Here is a 26977-nt window from a genome sequence, read left to right on the forward strand (position 1 = left end):
AAAAAAAAAAAAAAAAAAAAATGGTGATAAAGCTAATGCATCAGTAAGAGGTTTTGTACCATCTTAACACCACCAGTTAGTTCAAAGACTGTTATAATTTAAATAAAATGTATAAAAATTCTCATTTTAAACTTGAACTTTACGGTATTAGAAAGAGAGAGACCTATAAAATCAAAGCAATAATAATAGAAGATCAGTAACTCAAAAGTATTTGTAAATCGTCAATTTGTAATACCAACAGCTGTCTTATTGACTGCTCTGGGACACTCCAAACCCTCTACATGCATTACCTCATTTAACCATAATGATACCTGACCTTTGCTGGGCAATTACTACTGAATATATACCAAACAGTAGCTGATAATAATTGAATCCTCATAACCACTGAGGTGGGTACCACTTTTATTGCCATTTTACAGATGAGAAAACGACCATAAAGAGGTTCTTAACTCCCCTAAGGTCACTCAGCTACCATATTGGCAAAGCTGAGGTTTAAACTAACGTGGCAGTTTGGTTCTAAAAGTCGTACTTTTATCTATTCGTACCCACTATGCCATGCTAAATATTACAATATCGCTACCCTATTTGTCCTTTTTTTTCTTTTTTTTTTTTTTGAGAGTCTTGCTATGTCTCCCAGGCTAGAGTGCAGTGGCGCCATCTCAGCTCACTGCAAGCTCCGCCTCCTGGGTTCACACCATTCTCCTGCTTCAGCCTCCCGAGTAGCTGGGACTACAGGCACCTGCCACCACGCTTGGCTAATTTTTTGTATTTTTAGTAGAGATGGGGTTTCACTGTGTTAGCCAGGATGGTCTCGATCTCCTGACCTCATGATCTACCCGCCTCAGCCTCCCAAAGTGCTGGGATTACAGGCGTGAGCCACCGTACCCAGCATTTTTTTTTTTTTTTTTTTTTTTGGTCTTGTTGAGACAGGTCTAGCTCTCTCACCCAGGCTGGAGTGCAGAGCTTACTGCAGTCTCCAACTCCTGGGCTCAAGTGATCCTCCCACCTCAGCCTCTCGTGTAGCTCAGACTATAGGCATGTGCCACCACGCCTGGCTAATGTTTTTTGGTTTTGTTTTTGAGACAGAATCTTCCTCTGTCACCCAGGCTGGAGTGCAGTGGCACAATCTCGGCTCAGCTCACTGCAGCCTCCGTCTCCCGGGTTCAAGCAATTCTCTTCCTCAGCCTCCTGAGTAGCTGGGACTATAGGTGCACACCACCATGCCCAGCTAATTTTTAAAATTATTTTTAGTAGAGATGGGGTTTCACCATATTGACCAGGCTGGTCTGGAACTCCTGACCTCATGATCCACCTGCCTTGGCGTCCCAAAGTGCTGGGATTACAGGTGTCAGCGACCACACCCAGCCATTGTTTTTTATTTGAGTAGAGAGACAAGGTCTTGCTATTGTCCAGGCTGTTCTCTAACTCCTGACCTCAAGTGATCCTCCCACCTTGGCCTGCCAGAGTGCTGAGATTACAAGTGTGAGCCAACACACTTGGCCTGTACTCCAATTTTGTTTTGATGAGGTGACTGAGGTTCAGGGAGATGAAGAAACAGCCTAAGGTCACACAACTGATACAGAGCTAGGAGTTGAACTCCTGATTCCCGATCATTACCAAAACCATCATCTTTTACTTGGAATGGTATAAGGTGATTAACACAGACCTTGGGTTGTTAGAGTGTGCCTGTGTGTCACTGGGCTATAAGATGCCTGAAGGGTATCTCTGTCTGTCCCCTGTGCTACCCTTAATCCATTCTAGACGGTGGTTTGATTTAAAATGTCTCACCATCTCTCAGTTACTCTATTTCTAACTGTTCTAATGTAGAAGTCACTCTCTAAATAGGGTTCAAGCAATATTCCCTTTCAGCGAGGCAGAATTATGGGCCATTTGTAAAAGGAATCCCTAAAAATGGTAGCATTTGTGTGCATTTCTCAGGCAGCACAAGTTGGAGGAAGCCCTGCTCTTTTCGGGTCAGTTCATGGATGCTTTGCAGGCCTTGGTTGACTGGTTATATAAGGTGGAGCCACAGCTGGCTGAGGACCAACCTGTGCACGGGGACCTCGACCTCGTCATGAACCTCATGGATGCACACAAGGTAAGGGCGAGGTCTGGGCTATGTTGGAGCGCAGTGCCCTAGGATCTTCTACATGTGACTGCCTCTGCCCTTCTTTCTAGGGGAGAAAGAGAGCCTGACAGTTGCTTTGTGTATTTAAACAAACTGTTGCTGAGATTCTGCATTAGTCACAAAGAATTTACCCAAATTGGTTTGATTCAGATTTGGCAATGTGTAAACTTCACTTCAAGGTTGCCCCTCTTCCTGTTTGTTTCAGTTGAGTCACAAAATGGATTTAAATTCCAACGGAAACCCGTAAGATATCCATTTCCACTGACTCCTAAAATGGAAATGAGTGATTTTTTTTAAACTGCTTCTGAACCTAACAGTCTTAACACCATGCACGCCAATGTTTAACATAATCTCTACCTGTCATGTTGGATTATGTAATATCCTCCTGTTTCAGCACAAGCATTTAACTTTACCTTGAAATTACAACAGATTCTTTTTTTTTTTTTTTTTTGAGATGGAGTCTCACTCTGTTGCCCAGGCTGGAGTGCAGTGACCGGATCTCAGCTCACTGCAAGCTCCGCCTCCCGAGTTTACGCCATTCTCCTGCCTCAGCCTCCCGAGTAGCTGGGACTACAGGCGCCCACCACCTCGCCCGGCTAGTTTTTTTTTTTGTATTTTTTAGTAGAGACGGGGTTTCACCGTGTTAGCCAGGATGGTCTCGATCTCCTGACCTTGTGATCCGCCCGTCTCGGCCTCCCAAAGTGCTGGGATTACAGGCTTGAGCCACCGCGCCCGGCCACAACAGATTCTTGTTATGTGCAGAGCAGTTATGTTTTTATTTCCCATAATTCTGGAAACATTAGTATAATGATTACCATTTTACAGATGAAGAAACTGGGCCTTAAGCAACTTTTCAAAATTATGTATCTCCCAAATGCCTGAGCTAGCACTTAGAGCCACATTTTCTGATTGGTTTTTTTTTTTTTTTTTTTTCATGAGATTTGGTCTCGCCATGTTGCCCAGACTGGTCTTGAACTCCTGGGCTCAAGCAATCCTCTCATCTTGGCATCCCAAAATGCTGGGATTACAGGCATGAGCCACTGCGCCCGGCCTGGTTGTTTTTTCTTATACATTGCTCTGCCTCCCTCTGTGCATAAAAGATACATGATTAGAACCTACCAAGAAAATTATTATTTCCCAGTGGTTTCTTGGACTCAAAACATTCCTCAAACAAACTAATTCTCCTATTTTCTTTTCTAGGTTTTCCAGAAGGAACTGGGAAAGCGAACAGGAACCGTTCAGGTCCTGAAGCGGTCAGGCCGAGAGCTGATTGAGAATAGTCGAGATGACACCACTTGGGTAAAAGGGCAGCTCCAGGAACTGAGCACTCGCTGGGACACTGTTTGTAAACTCTCTGTTTCCAAACAAAGCCGGCTTGAGCAGGCCTTAAAACAGGTAAGAGACATTTGCTGTCCCAACCCAAATGATAGATCTGAGTGGGTTTATTTTGTTTTTCTTTTACTAGAATCTGTTCCAGTCAGTCTTGAATTAAGTGTAACAGAGTTGAAAAGTGATATTCTGAATGTTCTATAAAACTTTAACATTCATTTTGAGAAATAATGAATTCAGCTGATTTTCAAAGATCTACAAATGAAAGATAACCTTTGTGGAGTTTTGATGAGGCCGTGAAATGTCTGAATGAACACTGGACCCTTTCCCTGGCATGTCCCAGTGTCTAGGTCCTTGGCTGCAGAGAGAGGTTGAATCTTTTGTGCTTGGTTATTTCAGGCAGAAGTGTTTCGGGACACAGTTCACATGCTGTTGGAGTGGCTTTCTGAAGCAGAGCAAACGCTTCGCTTTCGGGGAGCACTTCCTGATGACACAGAGGCCCTACAGTCTCTCATTGACACCCATAAGGTAATTCAGCCTTGCGGTTTGGTGACCTCATGCTACCTACCACCTTGAGGGCTGCCTACTACTAAATGAAAGCAACTTTTTCTTGGGATTATCAGAACTCACATGAGAAGGAACAAAACCAGAGTGGCCCTAGCTCATAGTAGGAATGAAAGGGAAATAGTTGGTGAGTTTTTTGACACCTTAAACATTAACATTCATTCTTAGAAAAGTAATATATGTTGCTTGTAACAAGTTTTTAAAACATGGTATTATATAAAGAAAAATGTGGTCTATTTCATCTTCTTTCCTCCTCACCTGCATATTCCTTTGTTTGCCTTTCCTTATGTTACCAGCTTTAGGCCCTGATATGATCCCCCAGAACCACTTACCAAGCTGTAGAGTATGGTGCAGTGTCTGGGGTCTCAGTCTGTCCTAAAGAGGTGGGAAATATTGTTTCCCTTTTAAATTTTTTTTTATCCACTCAGAGATTTTAATCATGGTTTTATCATTATATTCTGTTACGGGTATTTTTTAAATATGATTTTATAACTATATTTTCCAATACAAATATGCCAACATGAAATGAATAAATGAAAAATGGGATTAAAAAAGAAAGAAACTAACTCGAATAGGAAAAAGGGGGCATACCTCTGTGTGTCCTATTCTTCTTGTGATCTCCACCAGAGAAAGTCATTCTTGTGTAAACCCCTCACCTTCCCACATCTTTTAGAATTAAAATGCCATAAATAACTAAGTACAGGCTTTTAGAGGTCTGTGTGAACACGTGCAGGAAAAAGAAAACATTGAAATTTATCCCCCCTCAATGTAAACTAACAGTGCTGCTAATGTAGACTTTTTAAGTTTTTGTTTTAAAATCTTTTTTGTTTAGGAATTCATGAAGAAAGTAGAAGAAAAGCGAGTGGACGTTAACTCAGCAGTAGCCATGGGAGAAGTCATCCTGGCTGTCTGCCACCCCGATTGCATCACAACCATCAAACACTGGATCACCATCATCCGAGCTCGCTTCGAGGAGGTGAGTCCCTGGTTCAGAGGAGGACCACACACACCCAGTAAACTATCACTATAGTATAGTATTTTTCCCCCAGGTAAGGAATCTTTCACTCACTCTGAATATCTCAGCAAAAATTAAGTTAACATTTTAGTAAAGACTGTTTTCTTGGTAATGTGTGGCAACCGGGAGGAGTAGTGTTGGCATAGTGCTATGTTAATAGTGACTTTCAGTGGACGTGTTGTATGTGTTTCCCTTCCTGGGAAGTCCTGTGTTAATAGGATGTACAGCTGACCCTGGAACAATGTGTGTTTCAGCTGCACAGTGGTCCACTTATATGCGGTTATTGTTCAGTAAATACAGTCAGCCCTCCATATTGGTTGGGGTCCACATTCACAGCCAAACGTGGATAGAAAATACAGTATTCACGGGAAGCGAAGCCCATGTGTACAGAGGGCAGATTTTTGCAGGTTCCACAAAACCAATTACAGGCCTTGAGTATGCATGGATTTTAGTATCCGCAGGTGGTACTGGGACCAGTCCCCTGTGGATACCAAGGAACAACTATACTAGATTTGCTTTCAGGAGAGCTAATATTTTATTCCAGCTCTTATCCCAGTTGTCACTGGGGTAATAATGAAGCCTCTTGACTGTTAGGGTGGTCTATCTTCTAAAAAGTCATTGGGTTCGCCGGGAGCAGTGGATCATGCCTATAATCCTAGAACTTTGGGAGGCTGAGGCAGGCGGATTACCTGAGTTCAGGAGTTCAAGACAAGCCTGGGCAACGTAGTGAAACCCATCTCTACAAAAATACAAAAAATTAGCCGGGCATGGTGGCGCAAGTCTGTAATCCCAGTTACTTGGGAGGCTGAGGCAAGAGAATCACTTGAACTCAGGAGGCAGAGGTTGCAGTGAGCCGAGATTGTGCCACTGCACTCCAGTCTGGGTGACAGAGCAAGAGTCTGTCTCCAAAAAAATAAACAAAATAAAAGTCATTGTGAAAATCAGATGAAAAAGGGCTTTGGAAACAAAGAGGTATGCTTGACTGAAAGAGACCATGGTTTCCTTCTTTTTCCACAGGTCCTGACATGGGCTAAGCAGCACCAGCAGCGTCTTGAAACAGCCTTGTCAGAACTGGTGGCTAATGCTGAGCTCCTGGAAGAACTTCTGGCGTGGATCCAGTGGGCTGAGACCACCCTCATTCAGCGGGATCAGGAGCCAATCCCGCAGAACATTGACCGAGTTAAAGCTCTTATCGCTGAGCATCAGGTGTCTTAACCTCACTGTGTGATCACTGGTGTTTTCCGTGTTGGGCATGGATACCATCTCTGTTGCCCTATATATTTGTTTTTAAATTGCTGCTTACCACATTACCACAGACATAGCATCTTAAAACAACACATACTTACTTACCTCATAGTTTCTGTGCTTCAGTCACCTGGGCATGAGTTGACTAGGTCCTCTTCCTGGAGTCTCCCCAGGCAGAAATCAGGGTGTCAGCCAGTATTACAGTCTGATCTGGAGTTCAGGGTCCTCTTCTAGGCTCACTCAGGTCCTGGAGGATGTAGGACTGAGGTCTCTAACTTTCTTGCTGGCTCTCAGCTAGGAGTTACTCTTACCTCCTAGAGGCCCCCTCAGGTCTTGACCACACAGCCAGCTGGAGAAACTGTCCAAGGTGCTATATGGAGTCTTGAAATGTAATGGAGAATGAAATGTAATTAAGAGAGTGAATATTCTATCATTTGCCCACACTCAAGGGAGGGGGATTACATAGAGTGTGCTTACAGGAGTGGGAATCTTGGGGGCCTTCTTAGAAGTCTGCCTGCCACAGCCTGTTTTTATTGACCATCATCTGAGCCAAGGGCCCACTGGTCCCCATTATACCTAGTTCAGAAAGCTCTCTCACATGAACCCAGTGATTAGTGAAGGTGCACATCAGACTAAACTGAATGGAGGAAAGCTCAGGTGAGCCATCTTCGTAATATATCCTTAAGAGGCAAATACTGTTTTTAACCATAATCATTTATACTGAATTCAAGCGTGAATCTTGATTAGTTATACTGTAGACTGTATGGTCTTTTTAGTTTATATAAATAATTATTCTAGCAAGTGAGAACTCACTATACAGATGGTCCCTGACTTACAGTCTTTCAACTTTATGATGGTTCAAAGGTTATACGTATTCAGTAGAAACCATACAATTCGAGGCCGGGTGCAGTGGCACACACCTGTAATCCCAGCAATTTGGGAGGCTGCAGGGGGCAGATCACTTGAGGTCAGGAGTTTGAGACCAGCCTAGCCAACATGGTGAAACTCTATCTCTACTAAAAATATGAAAATTAGTTGGGTGTGGTGGTTGCCTGTAATCCCAGCTACTCAAGCAGCTGAGGCAGGAGAATCACTTGAACCAGGGAAGCAGAGGTTGCAGTGAGCTGAGATCGCACCACTGCACTCCAGCCTAGGTGACAGAGCAAGACTCCGTCTCAAAAACAAAGTAAAAAATACACTTTAAGTACCCATACAACCATTCTTTCACTTTGATTACATGAGATAGTCAACACTTTGTTATAAAATAGGCTGTGTGTTAGATGATTTTGCCTAACTGTAGGCTAACGTGTTTTGAGCATGTTTAAGGTAGGCCAGGCTAAGCTACGATGTTCCATATTTTAGGTGTGTTGTATTTTCAGCTTAACGATGGATTTGCCAGAATGTAACTTCGTCGTAAATCGAGGAGCACCTATCCTTCCTGTGGGATGTACCTCCTCTCTGAGAGATTATCTTCTTCCTATTCAGTTCCTCTCTTTTCTGTTTTCCCCTCTCTCCTCTATGTCTTCAGTCTCTCTCTGTTTATTCTTTTCTCTAAAGCTTCCAGACATGTCCTTCCAACCCAGTGTTCCCCTCAAGTTACCACTGTGTTGCCTCCCTCCTTTTTCAGCTACGCTTCTTGTTCCCTGTCTCATCTCCATTTTTCCCATCATTCCCCAGGTCCCTGTGGTCTGGCTGACACTGTTCTGGTCACATTCTACTGGCTAAATCCAACAGAGGTTTTTCAGTCTTTATTTTGTTTGACATGTGACATAGCTGGCTCTTCATCCCTTCCCAAAACTTTCCTTTTGACTTCTGTGTCCTTTAATCTTTGTGTTTTCCTCTGATCTCTCTGACTGTTCCTTTTTAGTCTTTTTAGCTGGTTCCTCTTCCCTGCCTATTCATTAATGTTGTTCCCTGACGTCTCATTTGTGATGCTCTCACACTGCTGAGATTTATCTGGTCTAACAGCTTTAGCTATTACCTATAAAGCTTCTGTGTCTTTTTCTTTTCTTTTTTTTTTTTTATTTTTTCTTTTATTTTGGTGGGTACGTAGTAGGTGTATATAGGGTATATGGGATATTTTGATACAAGCACAAAATGTGTAATAGTCATATCAGAGTAAATGAGATCTCTATCATTTCAACCATTTATCCTTTATGCTACAAACCAATTACACTCTTTTAGTTATTTTAAAATGTACAATTAAATTATTGTTGACTATAGTCATTCTATTGTGCTATCAAATACTAGATCTTATTCATTCTTTCTATTTTTTTGTACCCAGTTAACCATCCCCACATCTCCCACCAAACTCACACTACCCTTCCCAGCCTGTGGTAGCCATCATTCTACTCTCTATCTCCATCAGTTCAATTGTTTTAATTTTTTTTTATTATGATAAGTTCTAGGGTACATGTGCACAACATGCAGGTTTGTTACATATGTATACATGTGCCATTTTGGTGAGCTGCACCCATCAACTCGTCATTTACACCAGGTATATCTCCTAATGCTATCCTTCCCCCTACCCCATCCCCACAATGAGGACCCAGTTGTGATGCTCCCCTTCCTGTGTCCAAGTGATCTCAAAAATTTTTTTGTTCAATTCCCACCTGTGAGTGAGAACATGCGGTGTTTGTTTTTCTGTTCTTGCGATAGTTTGCTGAGAATGATGGTTTCCAGCTGCATCCATGTCCCTACATGTCCTTTTTTATGGCTGCATAGTATTCCATGGTGTATATGTGCCACATTTTCTTAATCCAGTCTGTCACTGATGGACATTTGGGTTGATTCCAAGTCTTTGCTATTGTGAATAGTGCTGCAATAAACATATGTGTGCATGTGTCTTTATAGTAGCATGACTTATAATCCTTTGGGTATATCCCCAGTAATGGGATGGCTGGGTCAAATGGTATTTCTAGTTCTAGATCCTTGAGGAATCGCCACACTGTTTTCCACAGTGGTTGAACTAGTTTACAGTCCCACCAACAGTGTAAAAGTGTTCCTATTTTTCCACATCCTCTCCAGCACCTGTTGTTTCATGATTTTTTTAATGATTGCCATTCTAACTGGTGTGAGATGGTATCTCATTGTGGTTTTGATTTGCATTTCTCTGATGGCCAGTGATGGTGAGCATTTTTTCATGTGTCTGTTGGCTGTATGAATGTCTTTGCATCTTTTTCATCTCCAGCACCATCATCTCCTAAAGTCCAGACATACAGTAAACTAGAAGCCATTCTAAAATTCCACTTCATCTTTGCCTCCTTGCCTGACACCATTTGTCCGTTCCAAATCTGCCTCCCCTTTCCTCATTCAGAAGCCTGTGATGTCTGGAGTTCCTTCTTTTCCTCTTCCCCCTACATCTAGCCACTCACCAGGGCTTGTCAGTCCCACTTGCAAAATATCTCTTGGCTCCATCTTTCCAGCCCTGGCTCCAACCCTCACCATGTTTTGCCTCAGTTACTGCAATGGTTTCTTAACCTGTCTTCTCACTGCTAGGCACTCCCCATCCCACACTTTCCCCCACCCCCATATCACTCCACCTTTTACACTGAAGCCAGAGTGATAGCTGTAAAGCATAGGTCGGATCATATCTCTTACCTGGATCGAAATCTTTCAGCTGCCCCCCATTGCTCTCAGAATAAATGGCCAACCCTTAGCCTGACACAGAAGCCTTTTGTGATGTCTCCTGCCTGCCTCTCCAACCCTGCCTCTTGCCATTCCTCTGACTGCATCCTCTGCCCAGCCAGTGAGTGGAGGGGTCCTGGTCACAGCACTGTCAGGCATCCCTGTCTCTGTTTAGATTGCACCCTCTTCCAGTACTGCCTTCCCACCATTTGTTGACTATTTCTTCATTGCTCAGTGTGTCAGTCTGTTTGCATTGCTCTAAAGGAATTCCTGAGACTGGGTAATTTATAAAGAAAACAGGTTTATTTTGGCTTACGGTTCTGCAGGCTGTACAGGAAGCATGGTGCCAATATCTGCTTCTGGTGAAGGCCTCAGGAAGCTTAGAATCATGGTGGAAGACAAAGGGGAGCCAGCATGTTACATGGCAAGAGAGGGAAAGAGAGAAAGAGGAGGAGATAGCAGGCTCCTTTTAAACAGCCAGCTCTCATGTGAACTAACAGCAAGAACTCACTCATTACCATGGGGAGGGCACCAAGGCCATTCATGAGGAATTTGCCCCCATAACTCAATCACATCCCATTAGACCCCACCTCCAACATTTGAAAACACGAGATTTGGAGGGAACAAGTATCCAAACTACATAACATACCTCAGTAACTCAACTCAGGCACTGGCCTCCAGGCAGACTTTCCTACCACCGCAAGCCGTAAAGTACCCATCCTAGCTCTTCCTTTGCCCCCATAAGAGTAAAATACAATTTTAACTCTTTTTCCTATTTTTTGTGTTTAACAGACGTTTATGGAGGAGATGACTCGCAAACAGCCTGACGTGGACCGGGTCACCAAGACATACAAAAGGAAAAACATAGAGCCTACTCACGCGCCTTTCATAGAGAAATCCCGGAGCGGAGGCAGTATGTTTCCAGACCCCTATGTTAGGATGCTTCGTTCCTGCTAATTGAAGATGAGCACTTTCCAAATGCCCATCAAAAAAAAAATTTATTCCGTTTTCAAAAACCATGTTGGTTTTGAACCAAAATCTTTTGTTTTTGAAACTGACTTTTCTTACATTGACAGACAGTAGCTATACTCCATATTCTTGGATTGGTATGAAATTATGAGATGGTTAAGCTTACTCTTTAACAGTGGCCTTTCCATTGTTTGGTTATCAGCACTAGCTGTTTACATTTGACTTGCACTAATTTAATCAGCAAAACAGCTCCTACAGAATATGTTGCTTTTTTAGTTGAGTTAATGTGTCATCAGCTCACTAAAGTGGGACAGAATTGCTTGGAGATATGTAGGCAGCAGGTAAGTATGTGCTGGGAGGATCAATACTTTTGGAATTAGTACACCTCCGTATCTAAATATTGCCAAGTCCCTTATTTCTTTTCTCAGTTACCGACTGGATATTATTCTAAAGATCTCCTAAGTTTATACATACAGCTATTTCTCTTTGTGTGCTAACCAGCTGTTCTAATCTTGTGTTTATTTTTCCTTTTAGGGAAATCCTTAAGTCAGCCAACCCCTCCTCCCATGCCAATCCTTTCACAATCTGAAGCAAAAAACCCACGGATCAACCAGCTTTCTGCCCGTTGGCAGCAGGTGTGGCTGTTAGCACTGGAGCGGCAAAGGAAGCTGAACGATGCCTTGGATCGGCTGGAGGAGGTAATGCCCTGCTGAGTGGCCTTCCCTGAAACAAAGTGATTTTCTCAATCAAAACACAGCCCTTCTGAGGCTCTCTAAATGTGAACCATGTGTCTTAACTGACTTCTTCACAAATAGAAACAGACTTATACCAAGCCAGTACCCATTCTTTGAGGCCCCTGAATGAGAAAAGACACATTTATAAGAAAATCATTCATGACAAAGTAGGCCAAAGCTTCTAGGTGTGGAAAGCAAGAAAACAGCCAGTCCATAATGAGGGCCAGGATGTGATCTGCCTCAGCATCTTGCTGTGGTTGGGAATCAGGAACAGAACTTTGGAAATTTGTCTCCAGATATGTAGCAGAGCACAAAAATGACCCTTGTTGAGCCTTTCATGTAAAAACAGATGCTACACAATTATGAAATAGGAGTAATTTTAATGATTTTGTTATTTTATTAGTCTTCACTTGATCATGAAAAGCAACTCTATTTTGAAGTGTCATTACCCAGTAAAAAAAAAAATATAGTACTGTACTTCCTAGTTTCTAAAACAAGCCTCTAATATCTTTTGTATTTTTTTATTTGTGCATATCAAAGCAGCTATGCCTGGAAGTGAGTGTTCTGTGTTTTATTTATTTTTTCCTTAGGTCAGTTGACTTTTAAGCTTATTGGGTTCTTGGTGCTTTTTTCCCCCCATTCCTTCTAACTTTGGAGTTTGAAAGACCAAGGGGAAACTGCTGCACTGTTTAAGACATTTTGAGTGTATATCATTAACATAGACTTAAGTAGCTGAAAATTGTCTTGCCCACTGCATAGGCCTGCTGTTTTCCATCAAGGCCAAATATTTAACATGGAGGTCAGATGGGAAATTTGCTCTCTGGTGCCATTCCAAAGAAACATGCTTGGATACAACACTGGGTTCCCAGTGCTTCCATCCAGACCTCGGATTTTCTCATTGAAATCTCAGAAGATAGTGGTAAACACGAGCCTCCTGATATGAGCCCTATGTGTGATTATAATGCCTTTCAAAACAACATAATTGAGGAGTGCTAAGGATCTCCCTTCTGAGTTAGAATCCATTCCCTTGCATCTAAGAGAGTGATCCTTTGAAAAGCCCAAAGGGAAAGCAAGGCTGGCTTCACCCATTCTCATTCTATGTGCTCCATATTTTCCATGGTGGTTCAGTTATTGTTTCTCTTGCTATTCCATTATACCGCAGCTCGTGTAAATAGTCATGGCTTTAAGTGAAGGAGCCGGATTGTGCCTTCACAAAAGAAGCAGACACATAGATTTCATTGTTGGTGCCCCCTGGAAGCATGGCTTTACTGAATGTCTGAAAGTTTGGTATGCTCTGGGCAACTCTTGAGGGCCCAAAAAATAAATCTTAGTGACACTTCTGATTTCTGTGTAGTTGAAGGAATTTGCCAACTTTGACTTTGATGTCTGGAGGAAAAAGTATATGCGTTGGATGAATCACAAAAAGTCTCGAGTGATGGATTTCTTCCGGCGCATTGATAAGGACCAGGATGGGAAGATAACACGTCAGGAGTTTATCGATGGCATTTTAGCATCCAGTGAGTCTAGTCATCATTCCAAACATGGGTCACGCCTGGATTCCTTGCACTTTGTAGAAGCGATGATATTCTAGCTAAACAATCTTTCTGAAGCTGGCCAGGAGCTATGGCTCACACCTGTAATTTCAGCACTTTGGGAGGCAGGTGTCACAGGCATGGTGGCACACCTGTGGTCCTAGCTACTTGGGAGGCTGAGGTGAATCTCCTGAGCCTGGGGAGGTCAAGGCTGCAGTAAACTGTAATTGTGCCATTGAAGTCCAGCCTGGGCAACAGAGTGAGACTGTCTCCAAAAAAAAAAAAAAAAGACAGTGGTTAACCAGAGGTTTTCAGCTGGGAAACAATATGATTCACACTTCCCTTTGTATAGCAGTTTGTCAAGAATCTAAGACAGTAATCTAAACATAGGAAAACTTCATACTATTAATTCCAAACTGTCACTATTCTGAAATAATCTAAATATTCAATAATTGTAGGGTGGATAAGTATATTCTTGAGTGGTAGGTCTGTGGGTGGTTGTAATGTTATGTTTATGCTTTTTGGTATATCTGAAATGTGGAATATTACCTTTTTTTCATTGCATTTGGGGTAGGGGAGCCTATAAGTGGATATGTATTACTTTTCAGGAAAAATCAAGACATAAATTTTTTTGCTCTTAAGAAGTATTTCTGGCCAGGCGTGGTGGCTCACACCTGTAATCCCAGCACTTTGGGAGGACAAGATGGGTGGATTACTTGAGGCCAGGAGTTCAAGACCAGCCTGGCCAACATGGCAAAACCTCGTCTCTGCTAAAAACACACAAAAAATTAGCCGGGCCTGGTGGCAGGCACGTGTATTCCCAGCTACTTGGGAAGCTGAGGCAGGAGAATCGCTTGAACCTGGGAGACGGAAGTTGCAGTGAGCTGAGATTGTGCCACTGCGCTCCAGCCTGGGTGACAGAGCGAGACCTTGTCTCAAAAAAAAAAAAAAGGTATTTCTCTAACTGCTAACCAAACAAGTAAGCCCTCTTTTAAGTTTCAAAATATGATTCCTTTCCTCCAGAGTTCCCCACCACCAAATTAGAAATGACTGCTGTGGCTGACATTTTTGACCGAGATGGGGATGGTTACATTGATTATTATGAATTTGTGGCTGCTCTTCATCCCAACAAGGATGCGTATCGACCAACAACCGATGCAGATAAAATTGAAGATGAGGTAAGGGAAATAATTATATTTTGAGTATACTTCTGGCTATAGGTTTATAATATCCTGAATTTGGTTGGGTTCAATGATCATATTAGCCTTTGACCTGTCTGTTGGGAGATAATTATTTGGAGTTCTATTTTGAGATCTCTTTTTAGATAGCATTTCAAAGCATCCCAGAGGATCTCTGACATCTGAGCTCTAGCTCAGGCTAGATAGATTACTCAAGTGAGTCATGTCTGTGTGGTGCTCTGAAGTTTACAGAGAACCTTTGCAGGGTACCATATTCATCCTGGTTCACTTGTCCTGTGTTTGAGATAGACTCATCTTACTCCTGAGCATGCTACCTGGAATCTAGGGAAATGGTCTACCAGTGTAGCATTTAAGGGTTGAAATGAACTGAGCATGGTGGCTTATATCTGTAGCCCCAGCACATTGGGAGGTCAACATGGGAGGATCACTGGAGCCCAGCAGTTCAAGACCAACCTGGGCAACATAGTGTGATTCTGTCTGTCCCCCCCAAAAAAAAAAAATTAGCCAGGTGTAGTGGCAAGTGCTTATAGCCCCAGCTACTCAGGAGACAGGTGGAAGAATCACTTGAGCATGGGAGGTCAAAGATGCAGTGAGCTGTGATCATGCCACTACACTCCAGCCTGGGCAACAGAGCAAGACTTGTCTCAAAAAATAAAAATAAATGTTTAAAAGGGGGGTAAAATGTAATGTTTAAAATGGTGTATACCCATCATGCTTTCTGCCTTGTTAAAAACTACCACACTGGGCCAGGCGCAGTGACTCACACCTGTAATCCCAGCACTTTGGGAGGCCAAGGCGGGCAGATCACAAGGTCAGCAGATCAAGACCATCCTGGCGAACATGGTGAAATCCTGCCTCTACTAAAAAATACAAAAAAAATTAGCCAGGTGTGGTGGTGGGCGCCTGTAGTCCCAGCTTCTAGGGAGGCTGAGGCAGGATAATGGCGTTAACTCGGGAGGCAGCAGAGCTTGCAGTGAGCGAAGATCGCGCCACTGCACTCCAGCCTGGGCGACAGAGCGAGACTCTGTCTCAAAAAAAAAGAAAAACTACCACACTGAAACTACCAAATTGATTAGTGCCATCTGGAAATCCTAGCATCTGTTGATAACAGATCTTGGGAAGGGAGAGGTGCTGGAATAGGTCTTAGGAGTGACCCTGGAACACACCAGGACTTCCAGGGAATCTCAGGCTCCTAGGGTGAAATTTAAAGCAGTTCATAATTTGCTTTATTAATAATACGATTTTGATGCCAGCATATTAGCAATTTTCTCTGAAGGAATTTTGAAGCAGGAATAATGTGTTACACAGTCACTTGGGAATTTCTTTCATGCCTTTTCTTTCTCAGTGTCTCAATTAGTTCACTTAGTAAGAACATACACTAATTTGGAACAGACGATAAATGCATATGTCAGAAGCCTGAAATGCCTAAAAAGTAAATAATGAGCCGGGCGTGGTGGCTTATGCCTGTAATCCCAGCACTTTGGGAGGCTGAGGCAGGCAGGTCACCTGAGGTTCAAGGCCAGCCTGACCAAAATGGAGAAACCCTCTGTCTACTAAAAAAAATACAAAAAATTAGCTGGGCGTGCCTATAATCCCAGCCACTCAGGAGGCTGAGGTAGAAGAATTGTTTGAACCCAGGAGGCGGAGGTTGCAGTGGAGCCGAGATCGTGCCATTGTCCTCCAGCCTGGGCAACGAGTGAAACTCCATCTCATTGAATAGCTTCCCTGCTTATGTGTAAAAATCTTTGTTTCTCTAAATAGAAAGTCTTACTCTACCCTTTACACTTTTCTTTTTGTTCACAACCAATAGGTTACAAGACAAGTGGCTCAGTGCAAATGTGCAAAAAGGTTTCAGGTGGAGCAGATCGGAGAGAATAAATACCGGGTAAGGAAGAGAAAAACCAATACTTTGTGGTGGTGGTTTCTCATATGTGGCTGATCCCACCTTTTCCTCCTGTTGCTTAGAGTCCCAGAGCCCATCGGACTTGAGATGTGGTCACTGTCTGACCTCATCTCTATAGATGCCAAGTGTCAGGTGCCCTGTTCCATCTGAAAACTAGTCCATATCTACTTAGATAGCAGTAGTTTGTATTTGAGTTTTAAGATAGGAGATATTTCAGAGCTGTCACTTCACATCTGACAAAGTCTTTAGGGGGATGAAGGTACCTTTGGAAACAATTATATCTAATGACTGACCACTTACTCCCAAAGAGATGGTCATTGTGAGCCTGAGTGGCTCCCAGGCTAGAGAGGCCTGGGGAAACTGTTGAAGCCCCAACAGATACTGTGTCTGCTCTGAACTGGGCTACAAGTGGGGCCCAGGAGCGCTGAGGAGACATCAGGCTCAGTGGTCTTCTCTGGAAAGCCATGCTAGGTGTGGCGATAACTGACAGTGAACTATACTTATGTTTTAGCTTCTTTTGGGACCAGGGTCAGGGACATGGAAGAATCTGAAACAGGTCTCCTAAAATATATCAACAGCTCATCGGGATTCTCTAAAGTCCTAAGAAAAATCTCTGATTGGCAAAGAGGATTTAGATTGCACTAAGAAACACAGGAAGATCCATGTTTCATTAGTATATCCAAAATGTCCTCAAAGTTCATCAAATCCACCCCATGCTACAGTTTCCTGAGGAGCACTGGGTGAATCTGCCTTGAATATAACCTGGGGCATTTAGTTAATAAAGCTCCAGGTAATCTTATGCCTGCTTGTTGAGTTTTGTTTTCTTGTTTTTTGTTTTTAATTATGAGAGAAATGAATTAACAAGAACAACATACAGAGTGGAGAGTTAGTTCATAGTTTATAAAACCACATCCCTGGCCAGGCGTGGTGGCTCACACCTGTAATCCCAGAACTTTGGGAGGTAGGGGCGAGTGAGCAGATCACTTGAGGTCAGGAATTCGAGACCAGCCTGGCCAACATGTTGAAACACCGTCTCCACTAATAACACAAAAATTAGCTCAGCTTGGTAGTGCACGCCTGTAATCCCAACTATTAGGGAGGCTGAGGCAGGAGAATTGCTTGAACCCCGGGGTTGGAGATTGCAGTGAGCCGCGATCACGCCACTGCACTCCAGCCTGGGCAACAGAGCGAGACTCTCAAAAAAAAAAAGAAAGAAAATGAAAACCACATCCCTATGGCAGGAGCTTGGTAAGAATATGTTCAGTGTGTGTCACTTTGCCAGAAGAACGTAATGATATGATTTTCATTCCTTAGTGTTAATTTGACAAAATGTTCTCTTTTTTTTTTCCCCCTCCTTTTCCTCCATCCTTTACTCTTACTGTCTATAGTTCTTCCTCGGCAATCAGGTACAGTGTGCCTTGCAATGTTCTCCTTCTCAATGGATATGGTCTGTGTAGCTAATGCTGCCTGTTCTTCGCTATGGGGAGAGGATGTACTCTGAAGCATGCCTGGGTCACACCTGGTTGTCTTACCAAGTGGAGAAACTGCTGATGAAGCCAGCATTGCAAAGCTATCTTAGCAGCAAAAGAATATAAGTATAATTTTTTTATAAAGGAGATGAAGTGGAGGAAACTGAAGCTATGGTATCAATCCATTCCACTTCTAAAAAGAGAATGGTTTTGTACTTCTGTGTTAGAAGTCAGATTACCAAACAGCACAGTTCTTATTTATGTTAGAATCTTTTGACAGTTAATAAATTTTGTAATGTATAAGTCAATTCCTGAAGAACTTCAGTACTGTTTAAATATCTTTTTAATATTTGTAGTTACTTATATTGTATTTTATAATTACAAGGTACCTGAGAAGTGTAGTGTGGAGATCATAATTGGCCATGGCCTGAAGTATGCTGATGATGGCCAGCCATCCAAGATTTAATGGGACCAAATTAGACTTGCAAAAAAGATTGGATGCTTTGACTCCACTTGGTAACTCTAACCTTTCAGATCTTTTTGAGTGCTGTGGGGTCCTGTGTCCTCCAATGTGGAAGGAAGTTGCATGAGTAAAATCTGTCTCTTTAATATGAAATTATAAACCCTAAGAGTTGATTTGAGGCCCTCAAACATCCCAGGCCTTGCAAGTCACTATAGAAATGTTCTAGGCAGGCCGGGCGCGGTGGCTCAAGCCTGTAATCCCAGCACTTTGGGAGGCCGAGATGGGCGGATCACAAGGTCAGGAGATTGAGACCATCCTGGCTAACACAGTGAAACCCCATGTCTACTAAAAAATACAAAAAACTAGCCAGGCGAGGTGGCGGGCGCCTGTAGTCCTAGCTACTCGGGAGGCTGAGGCAGGAGAATGGCGTAAACCCGGGAGGCAGAGCTTGCAGTGAGCCGAGATCCGGCCACTGCACTCCAGCCTGGGCGACAGAGTGAGACTCCGTCTCAAAAAAAAAAAAAAAAAAAAGAAATGTTCTAGGCAAGTGAGAAGAACAGGGGATAAGAGAAAAAAATGAAAGATGAGAACAAACTGACTTTAAAAAAAAAAATCATTGCTTGAGAGTGTCCAATATGCCTATAAGCTGGTGATTGTGTGTGAATGCTAGGGTGCCTTTGAAGAGGGTGCCGGCACCCTCTTCTAGTGCTCCATTGACCTGGGGAGGGTCAGATGAATTCTAATGTTGGGAACAGAATTATGAAGTTCATTTTATACACAGGCACCTGAGGCCTCAAAGATCACATGCCTACTCTCACACGGCTAATGTCAGTCACTGCAAAAACTCAAGTCCCTGTAAGGAGTTTTCCTTTTGAAAGGTGGAAACAACAGTTACTGACCCTTAGGACTCTTATTCTGAGTTCTTTGCCTCACTTGACAACCCTGTCCTACCAGGTGTGCACAGGTCTCCATTTTTAGAGCTGCCGTGATCCCTCCCACCACTCGTGACTCTGGCCTCAACTTCCCCAGCTACACTGGCTACTGGCTTGGTCAAACCTCCTTTCCCCCATAGCTTAGCAGAAACAAGTTAGAATCTTTCAGAGCTTTAGTGAGAAATTAAGTTGGGGGGGACATGAAATAAATGGAGTGATAAATTATAGTACACAGTATTCCAAGAATAAAGTACTCCCAGGCTTCCTTCCTGATTCACCCTGGGGCACAGGCGCATACTCCCTGCCTCTCACCCATCCAGAGAAAACCCTTTGCAGTGATTCAGGCCAGCACTGCCCTTGGGTGGAATCCTCCATGTCTCAGAACCTCCCACAGGGCTTCCCATTTTCACTTGTGGGGCCCAACTTCTGCGGGGGGGCTCTCACAGAGCCTGGGGGGACAACTTCCTTCCCAAGACAGGACGTGTATTCTCTTTCAAGTCTGGGTTCAGTGCTGCTGCTACCACACAGTGGTTTTGCTGTAGTCACTTTGTATAAACATGTTTAAATTGTATCAGATGAGAGGTGTGGGACTACTTTTATTTTCAAAGTAAAGGGCTGGGAGGGAGGATACAGTATTTTTCAATCGCCTTGCCCATGCAAATAGTGCATTTGAGTCAGAGCAGCTAAGGAATATGGAAGATTACCACAAATATATTAATTTTGAGGGAGGAAGGCTATATGACCTCAGATATCCTTTCTTGCATTTTCAGTTTTTCTGCCTTGTTTTAAAGTTAGAGTTGTCCTTTATAACGTTGAAAATCCTACCACCTCCATACCTGAGGAACCCCTGAATTAAATAATTTTAGGAATTCCATTTCTCCAACCAAATGTTTGTTTGTTTTGGAAACTCTGCATACTTCTCTTTTGTTGCTCCTTACTTCATTTTGGAAAGAGGATAATTTATGCCATGAGAAACTCCAAATGTTTAGAGCTGGGAAGTAGGAATGTTTGGGCAAGAAAAAAGGGAAAACATAATCAGAAATGCTTGTTTTAGCATCTAAAATGATTATTGGATACTGTTTATAATCATCGTGGGAGCTGCAATTATTCATTGCTTCAACTCAATTGTAGTATAAATATGACCTAATCATTTGTTCAGCTGAAGAAACTTTTCTGCTGGTGACATTGCAATTAGCAAATACTTCGGGTTTATTTCTGAAAACCTGATGCAGAAAATCAAATTTTCTTCTAAGCTTGTAATAATGATGCTTTGCAAAGATTTCCTTAAGGCTTGAAATAGTATTTGCTATTTTCCATTTAGCTTTAAAGCATACCGTATTCAGAAGTTGACATCCACCATCTTTCTTTTAGGAAAACAAATTAGCATACCAAGGATATGAATTTTTAATTGGGCAGAATCTCTTTTTAAAAAATCAAATGACCTAACACTTTGTCTGCCTTCCTACCTCTCCTTTTGGTGCAGAGGCAGTGGTGTGACCATTAAAAGTTAATTTTATCCCAATAGAAAGTATATTGGCTGGGTGGGGTGTCTCATGCCTGTAATCCCAGCCCTTTGGGAGGCTGAGGCTGGCAGATCACAAGGTTAGGAGTTCGAGACCAGCCTGACAAACATGGTGAAACTCTGTCTCTACTAATAATATAAAAATTAGCTGGGCGTGGTGGCGCACACCTAATAAACCCAGCTACTTGGGAGGCTGAGGCAGGAGAATCGCTTGAACCTGGGAGGCAGAGGTTGCAGTAAGCCGAGATCACGCCATTGTACTCCAGCCTGGGCAACAAGAGTGAAACTCTGTCTCACAAAGAAAAAAGTATATCAAGACACCAGTCTTCAGGTTGATATTTCTGCCTTTCTATTTTTAAAATCCTTTTGTGAAATATATAAAAATGCAAAATTGTGAGAGTTAAAAATTCTCCCATAGCTATCAAATTGTCATTCCTGTCTGAATACAGTCTGCTTTGGGAGAAAAATACAGATCTGCTTTAAGACATATATATTAATTAAATTTCCTTTTGATTCTACAGTTTGGGGATTCTCAGCAGTTGCGGCTGGTCCGTATTCTGCGCAGCACCGTGATGGTCCGCGTTGGTGGAGGATGGATGGCCTTGGATGAATTTTAGTGAAAAATGATCCCTGCCGAGGTAAAGAGCCATTCTGAGCATGAATTACATGTTAGCTACGCCCCCAGCAGTCATCTTTTATTACAGGAGGCACTGATGGTGGGGTCTGTCTGTTTTTATTTTGTTAAGCTGCCCGGGTGTCATCCCACTAGCACAGATTAGAACTCAGGGGTGCCAGCATAGGCCAGGGAGAAAAAGCTGAAGAAGTTGATGCCGTTTGGGGAGGTAGGTCTAGAGGAATGCAGTACTGAGAATTAAGAATGTATTGTGTTACTCGAATGTTTCAGTTTGGGGTATTAACACTATCCTAGAAAGGAGCCTGGTGAAGCCCTTTAGGTTCCCTCTTAGTGCCTCAGATCCCTTTGCCTATAATTCCTGTGACTGACACTCAGGGAGGGTGTTAGGCCCTTCTCATCCAGGGAAGAACTGGTGAGCCCCCTAGACCAGGAGGGAGGATGAAGACACCTACGTGTAAGCCCATTCACCTGTAAGGCAGGTGGCCACCTAAGCAAGACCATGGGTTGTCTTTCTGTTAAATGTGAAAAGGCTGGCCCACCAGCCCAGAAGCATAAGGAAACTGTCAATTTAATGAGTGGTGGCACCTGCAGCTAGGGGGGTGTGGGAACTGCAACAGGGAAGAGATGACCAATTCCAATTGCTAAATCCTCTTCAGCTGTGTCCTTGCCTTTTTTCCCTGTTAGCAGAGCTGCACGTGGGTGCACAGGAGTCTCCCCCACTCTCTGCCAATTTGTCTTTCTTGACTAGTTTCTGCGTTTCCTGCCCTGTCTCTGTTTCTTTGTGTTTACATATTTTTTATTCTAGTTCACCATCCTGGGAGTAAAATAAAGCGCTCTGATTCCAGCTCTTCGATTTCCAGTCAGTCTCCCATAGGTTGGCTTTTAAGCTTTGTCCCTCTTCCTTACACCTAGCCCATTGAGAATGGCTTTGCTTCTTAAACTGTAACGTCTCTTGGTTCTGTGTATCTGCTGCATTCATGAATGCTTGAAATGGCCAAACCATAGCTTTTCTAACTACTCAAGTTGATGGTGCATAAAATACTGTTGAGACTGTCCATGGAATTTGTTTTGAGTTTCTATTTAACAAATACTTGTATAGTTTTATGTGCCACAGACTGTTATAAGTACTTTACAAGTAACACATTTATGCCTCATATGAGGTGTAGATGCTTTAATCTGTGTTTTACAGAATAGGAAATTGAGGCATAGAAAACATAAATATTTTGCCCAAAGACAACTAGTAAATGGCAAAGATGAGATTCAAATTCAGGGCAATCTGAGTCTAGAGTACGTGCCCCTAGCCAGCATGTTACATGTTTCAGAGACTGACACACCTTTGTGTTTATTATTGGATCAGCCTGCATAATTATTAAGGTTTATTTATAAACCTAGCAGAAATGTTTACTGTACAGTACATAACTTCTTTGGAAATGATTTATAGTCATATTCTGAAGCATTGAGTGAGGACAGAGCTAAACACAGCAGTTTTCACATGAATTCAGATATGCCCATAAGTAGTTCCTCTTATTTTAACTCATTCTGTGTTTACTACAGTAAACCAGAGTAAAAGTTCAGCAGTAATAATTTTCATTAGATGTTCCTTTTTTTAAAAAAAAATTGGGGCCAGGTACAGTGGAATCCCAGTATGTTGGGAGCCTGAGGCAGGAGGATTGCTGGAGCTCAGGATCAGGAGTTCAAGACCAACCTGGGCAACATAGTGAAACCCCGTCTCCAAAAAAAATTTTTTTTAAATTAGCTAAGCATGGTGGTACACACCTGTGTAGTCCTAGCTACTCTGGAAGCTAGGTGGGAGTATTGCTTGAGCCTAGGAATTCAAAGCTACAGTGAGCCATGATCGTGCCACTGCACTCCAGCCTGGGCAACAGGGCAAGACTCTGTCTACAAAAAATTAATTTTGAAAACACTTTCTGATAAAAACTTGAAAGTATTTAGTTTTAGAATTTAAAAGTCGTCTTTTATTGCTTTAATGAGAAACAATATATGCCATTTTAACTTTAACTCAGTAAAACAACTTTATTCCTTTTCAAATCTATGAATAAGGTCTATTTTTCCTGTCATGTATGATGGGACTAAATAAAAGATATATTGCATGTGGCATTTTGGAATCCTTGATTGCCTGTTTCTTTGCTGCCTGCTCTGTTTGTGATAACATCATGCTGCTGGCCCAGGAGAACACTGCTTGCTTTGTCCTTATCTTAGTATCTGAAATTTGGAACCCCAAGGAAATTGGGGACGGCCATCTAGAAGCTATTTTCTATGAAAGCTAGTGACCTTTTTTAGCATTCCTTGGAGCAAACAAGGTAAGACTTTCCTGTGTCTGCAGGAGTGCTCTCCTGGAACTCAGTAATCATCTCAATCCATTGACTGTGGAAAGAATCCAGAAGTTTTAAATTTCATAACTTTATCAGTGATGGGCAGGATGTGCTATCTTTAATCAAATAAAAAATGGTGCTAGGCGATGAACACCTAAGGACTAGGATGGATTATAGTAAGGTAGAAGGGTGTGAAGGTTGAGAAGAGAACAAAGTTATTTGAAAAACTGTATTGGAAGTTCTATAAGGATTAATATGACTTCTGGAAACACTGCTTACAGGAGGTTTTGTACTCATTGATATTGCATATTTCCTTGGGTCTCTGGACCACAGAGAATGCTATACTGAGGACAGTACAAGGTGCATGACAACGTTCTTAACACCAGTGTGCACTCTCATTTCTTACCTCCCTTTACACAGCTATTTTAAAAGGTAGAAGACATCTCAAACTGCATGTTGCTTTAGTCATGTGTAAAAAAGTGAAAATATTTTGCTAGCTAGATTTGCCAATCTCCTGGTACTGTGAAAATCAGATATTTCAGTTTCTGAATTTATCCATGGCACAGGAAATCATGATGTTTTGGATGGAGAGAAAACCCGTGCTCCTGCCTAGATAATAGGTATACTTGTACCTAAGGTACTGCATATGTTTTTGATCATTAGACATATTAGCTCCCCCAGATAAGTGAAGAGCTAAGAAATTTCATTTATGAAGATTTAAAAGACACATTTTGCCATAGAACTGATTTTTTTCAGTTTGTTATACAAATAACATAAAATTTACCACCCTAACCATTTTTAAGTAGAAGACTGAGTACATTTGTGTCATACTACCGTCACCACCATCCACCCACAGAATTCTCTTCATCTTGTAAAACTGAAACCCTATAGCCGTTAAACAATAGGTTAGAACTGAATTTTAACATGCCCACAACAGCCAATGTCAGGTGGCCAGCATAACTCCCTTAGCAAAGACAGCCTCTTTGGTGGTTGATGAACTGAACTTGAGGTGGCTGCCATCATGGTCTGGTTCTGTAGGTTCAATGGTAGATCTTTTCTCCAGTGAAAAGAATGGTGAGGGGGAAAATCCTATCACAGTAGTCAACCAAGTACTAGGTATCTTCTCTTTTTTTTAACTTTATAATACCCAATGTTAGGAAAATATTTGAATCAATTTAAACATTAAAAGTACCTTTACTACTAAATTCAAGTGCTAGTACATACATTTTGCTTAGTTAGAATTTGGTGTTTCCTTCTAGTTTGAGAAAATGTTTACTTTTACTTTTGGGATTGCCCCAGAAATCAATTTTCACAGCTTCCGTTTGTTGTCGCCTCTTCCTATCCCAGCCTTTTCTAGTTTATCAAAGTAAAAGTATTAATTGCCCTCTTAACACCTTTTTTTTTTTTTTTTTTTTTCGAGGGAGTCTCGCTCTGTCGCCCAGGCTGGAGTGCAGTGGCCGGATCTCGGCTCACTGCAAGCTCCGCCTCCCAGGTTTAGGCCATTCTCCTGCCTCAGCCTCCCGAGTAGCTGGGACTACAGGCCGCCCGCCACCTCGCCCGGCTAGTTTTTTGTATTTTTTAGTAGAGACGGGGTTTCACCGTGTTAGCCAGGATGGTCTCGATCTCCTGACCTCATGATCTGCCCGTCTCAGCCTCCCAAAGTGCTGGGATTATAGGCTTGAGCCACCGCGCCGGCCTCTTAACACCTTTTTTAATTAAAATTGGCCGCTTTTAAGTTTATTTCTGAAGAAATAGCTTTCATTTCTTCCAAGTGGTGTATATAAAATGTTCCTTACCAAGAATCGTTTCATTGCCTTGCATCTTCAAATATTTTCTTTTAAAATGCAAATATCTTGGCCAGGCGCATCACGCCTGTAATCCCAGCAATTTGGGAGGCCGAGATGGGCGGATCACAAGGTCAGGAGATCGAGACCATCTGGCTAACACGGTGAAACCCCGTCTCTACTAAAATACAAAAAATATTAGCCAGGCGAGGTGGCGGGCGCCTGTAGTCCCAGCTACTCGGGAGGCTGAGGCAGGAGAATGGCGTGAACCCGGGAGGCAGAGCTTGCAGTGAGCCGAGATCGCGCCACTGCACTCCAGCCTGGGCGTCAGAGCGAGAGTCCCTCTCAAAACAAAAACAAAAATAAAATGCAAATATCCATGTGAGTTGTAGCATATTAAGCTAATATTAGCTAGGCATGGCTTAGCATGAATTAATTATTCATTGGTCTCTTGACCGAGATGAGAGCACCAGAAATATGGGAATTTTACTATTGTGAGCTTAAGAGCATAAGGACCAAGAAGATGGAAATTACAGAGAGAGGAAGGAAAATAAAAGGGAGAAGACAAGACTCTAAAACCCCAATTAAAGTAAGCCATTATTTTTATTTTTCACTTGAATTTAGAACTTCTTTTTTTTTTTTTTTTGGAGACAGAGTCTTGCTGTGTCACCCAGGCTGGAGTGCAGTGGCACAGTCTCAGCTCACTGCAAGCTCCGCCTCCCAGGTTCACGCCATTCTGCTGCCTCAGCCTCCCCAGCACTGGGACTACAGGCGCCCACCGCCACGCCTGGCTAGTTTTTTTATATTTTTAGTAGAGACGGGGTTTCACTGTGTTAGCCAGGATGGTCTCGATCTGACCTCATAATCCGCCAGCCTCGGCCTCCCAAAGTGCTGGGATTACAGGCGTGAGCCACTGCACCTGGCAAGTTTAGACCTTCTAAATGAGGCATCATGGAAGCGTGCAGGAGCTAGCTAACCACCGTTTACAGTCTCAAATTACCTTAATGCCTATATTGCGTGCCTTTGGCATGGCTGTAGTAACCTGGAAGGATGACGATAGGGAATTGTTCACACATCTTTGCATCTCTAGCCAGTGAAATACTATACCAAGAGGTGACCATTGACTAGAGATTTCCCTGTGAAAACAGGGACTGTCTCGTTATGTTTATTTGTTTCGTTATGATGTGTAAGCGTACCCTAAGAAGATGACGAACTGTATTTTCCCAGCATCCTGCATGCACCCAGCTAGGAAAGCAAATGAGACACCCTTTGGGCCCTCAGCAGTCATTTAATGAGGCGTTACAATGTACCTACCTCATGGTAGCCTCTGGGGCTAACAGCGTCATGACATAGGAGATCAGCATAGGATCCTGTGATAGAATTAAACAGGTTCTCAGTTCACAAAATGCACAGGTTAAATGTGTTGCCGTTAACATGGGATAATCTTCCTTCTTGTACTGTCCTTATGGAAAGCTATTTGCTCTTTTAAATTGCTTTAACAGTCTATATGTAGTAGGTGTTGGCAGTCAAATTTAACCTTGTGGTTTCAGTCATGAAAATTCATGGATTTGCATTTGTGGCTGGTGTGCAAGAGA

The 26977-nt window shown here is 42.6% G+C and overlaps 1 protein-coding gene across 1 annotated transcript in view; it reads left to right on the forward strand.

Annotated features, from left to right (window-relative positions):
• Nucleotides 1-26977, forward strand: part of LOC108513270 (microtubule-actin cross-linking factor 1-like) — a 59108-nt gene that overhangs the window by 17575 nt on the left and 14556 nt on the right. The window contains 12 exon segments of the mRNA XM_017848976.1: nt 1939-2098; nt 3329-3523; nt 3857-3985; nt 4854-4997; nt 6054-6242; nt 10701-10821; nt 11412-11575; nt 12966-13128; nt 14167-14321; nt 16153-16227; nt 21153-21243; nt 21246-21269. Coding sequence (XP_017704465.1) covers nt 1939-2098; nt 3329-3523; nt 3857-3985; nt 4854-4997; nt 6054-6242; nt 10701-10821; nt 11412-11575; nt 12966-13128; nt 14167-14321; nt 16153-16227; nt 21153-21243; nt 21246-21269 — 1610 coding nt within the window.

Source organism: Rhinopithecus bieti, unplaced genomic scaffold (assembly GCF_001698545.2).
Source record: "Rhinopithecus bieti isolate Rb0 unplaced genomic scaffold, ASM169854v2 scaffold_32747, whole genome shotgun sequence".
NCBI classification, from domain to species: domain Eukaryota; kingdom Metazoa; phylum Chordata; class Mammalia; order Primates; family Cercopithecidae; genus Rhinopithecus; species Rhinopithecus bieti.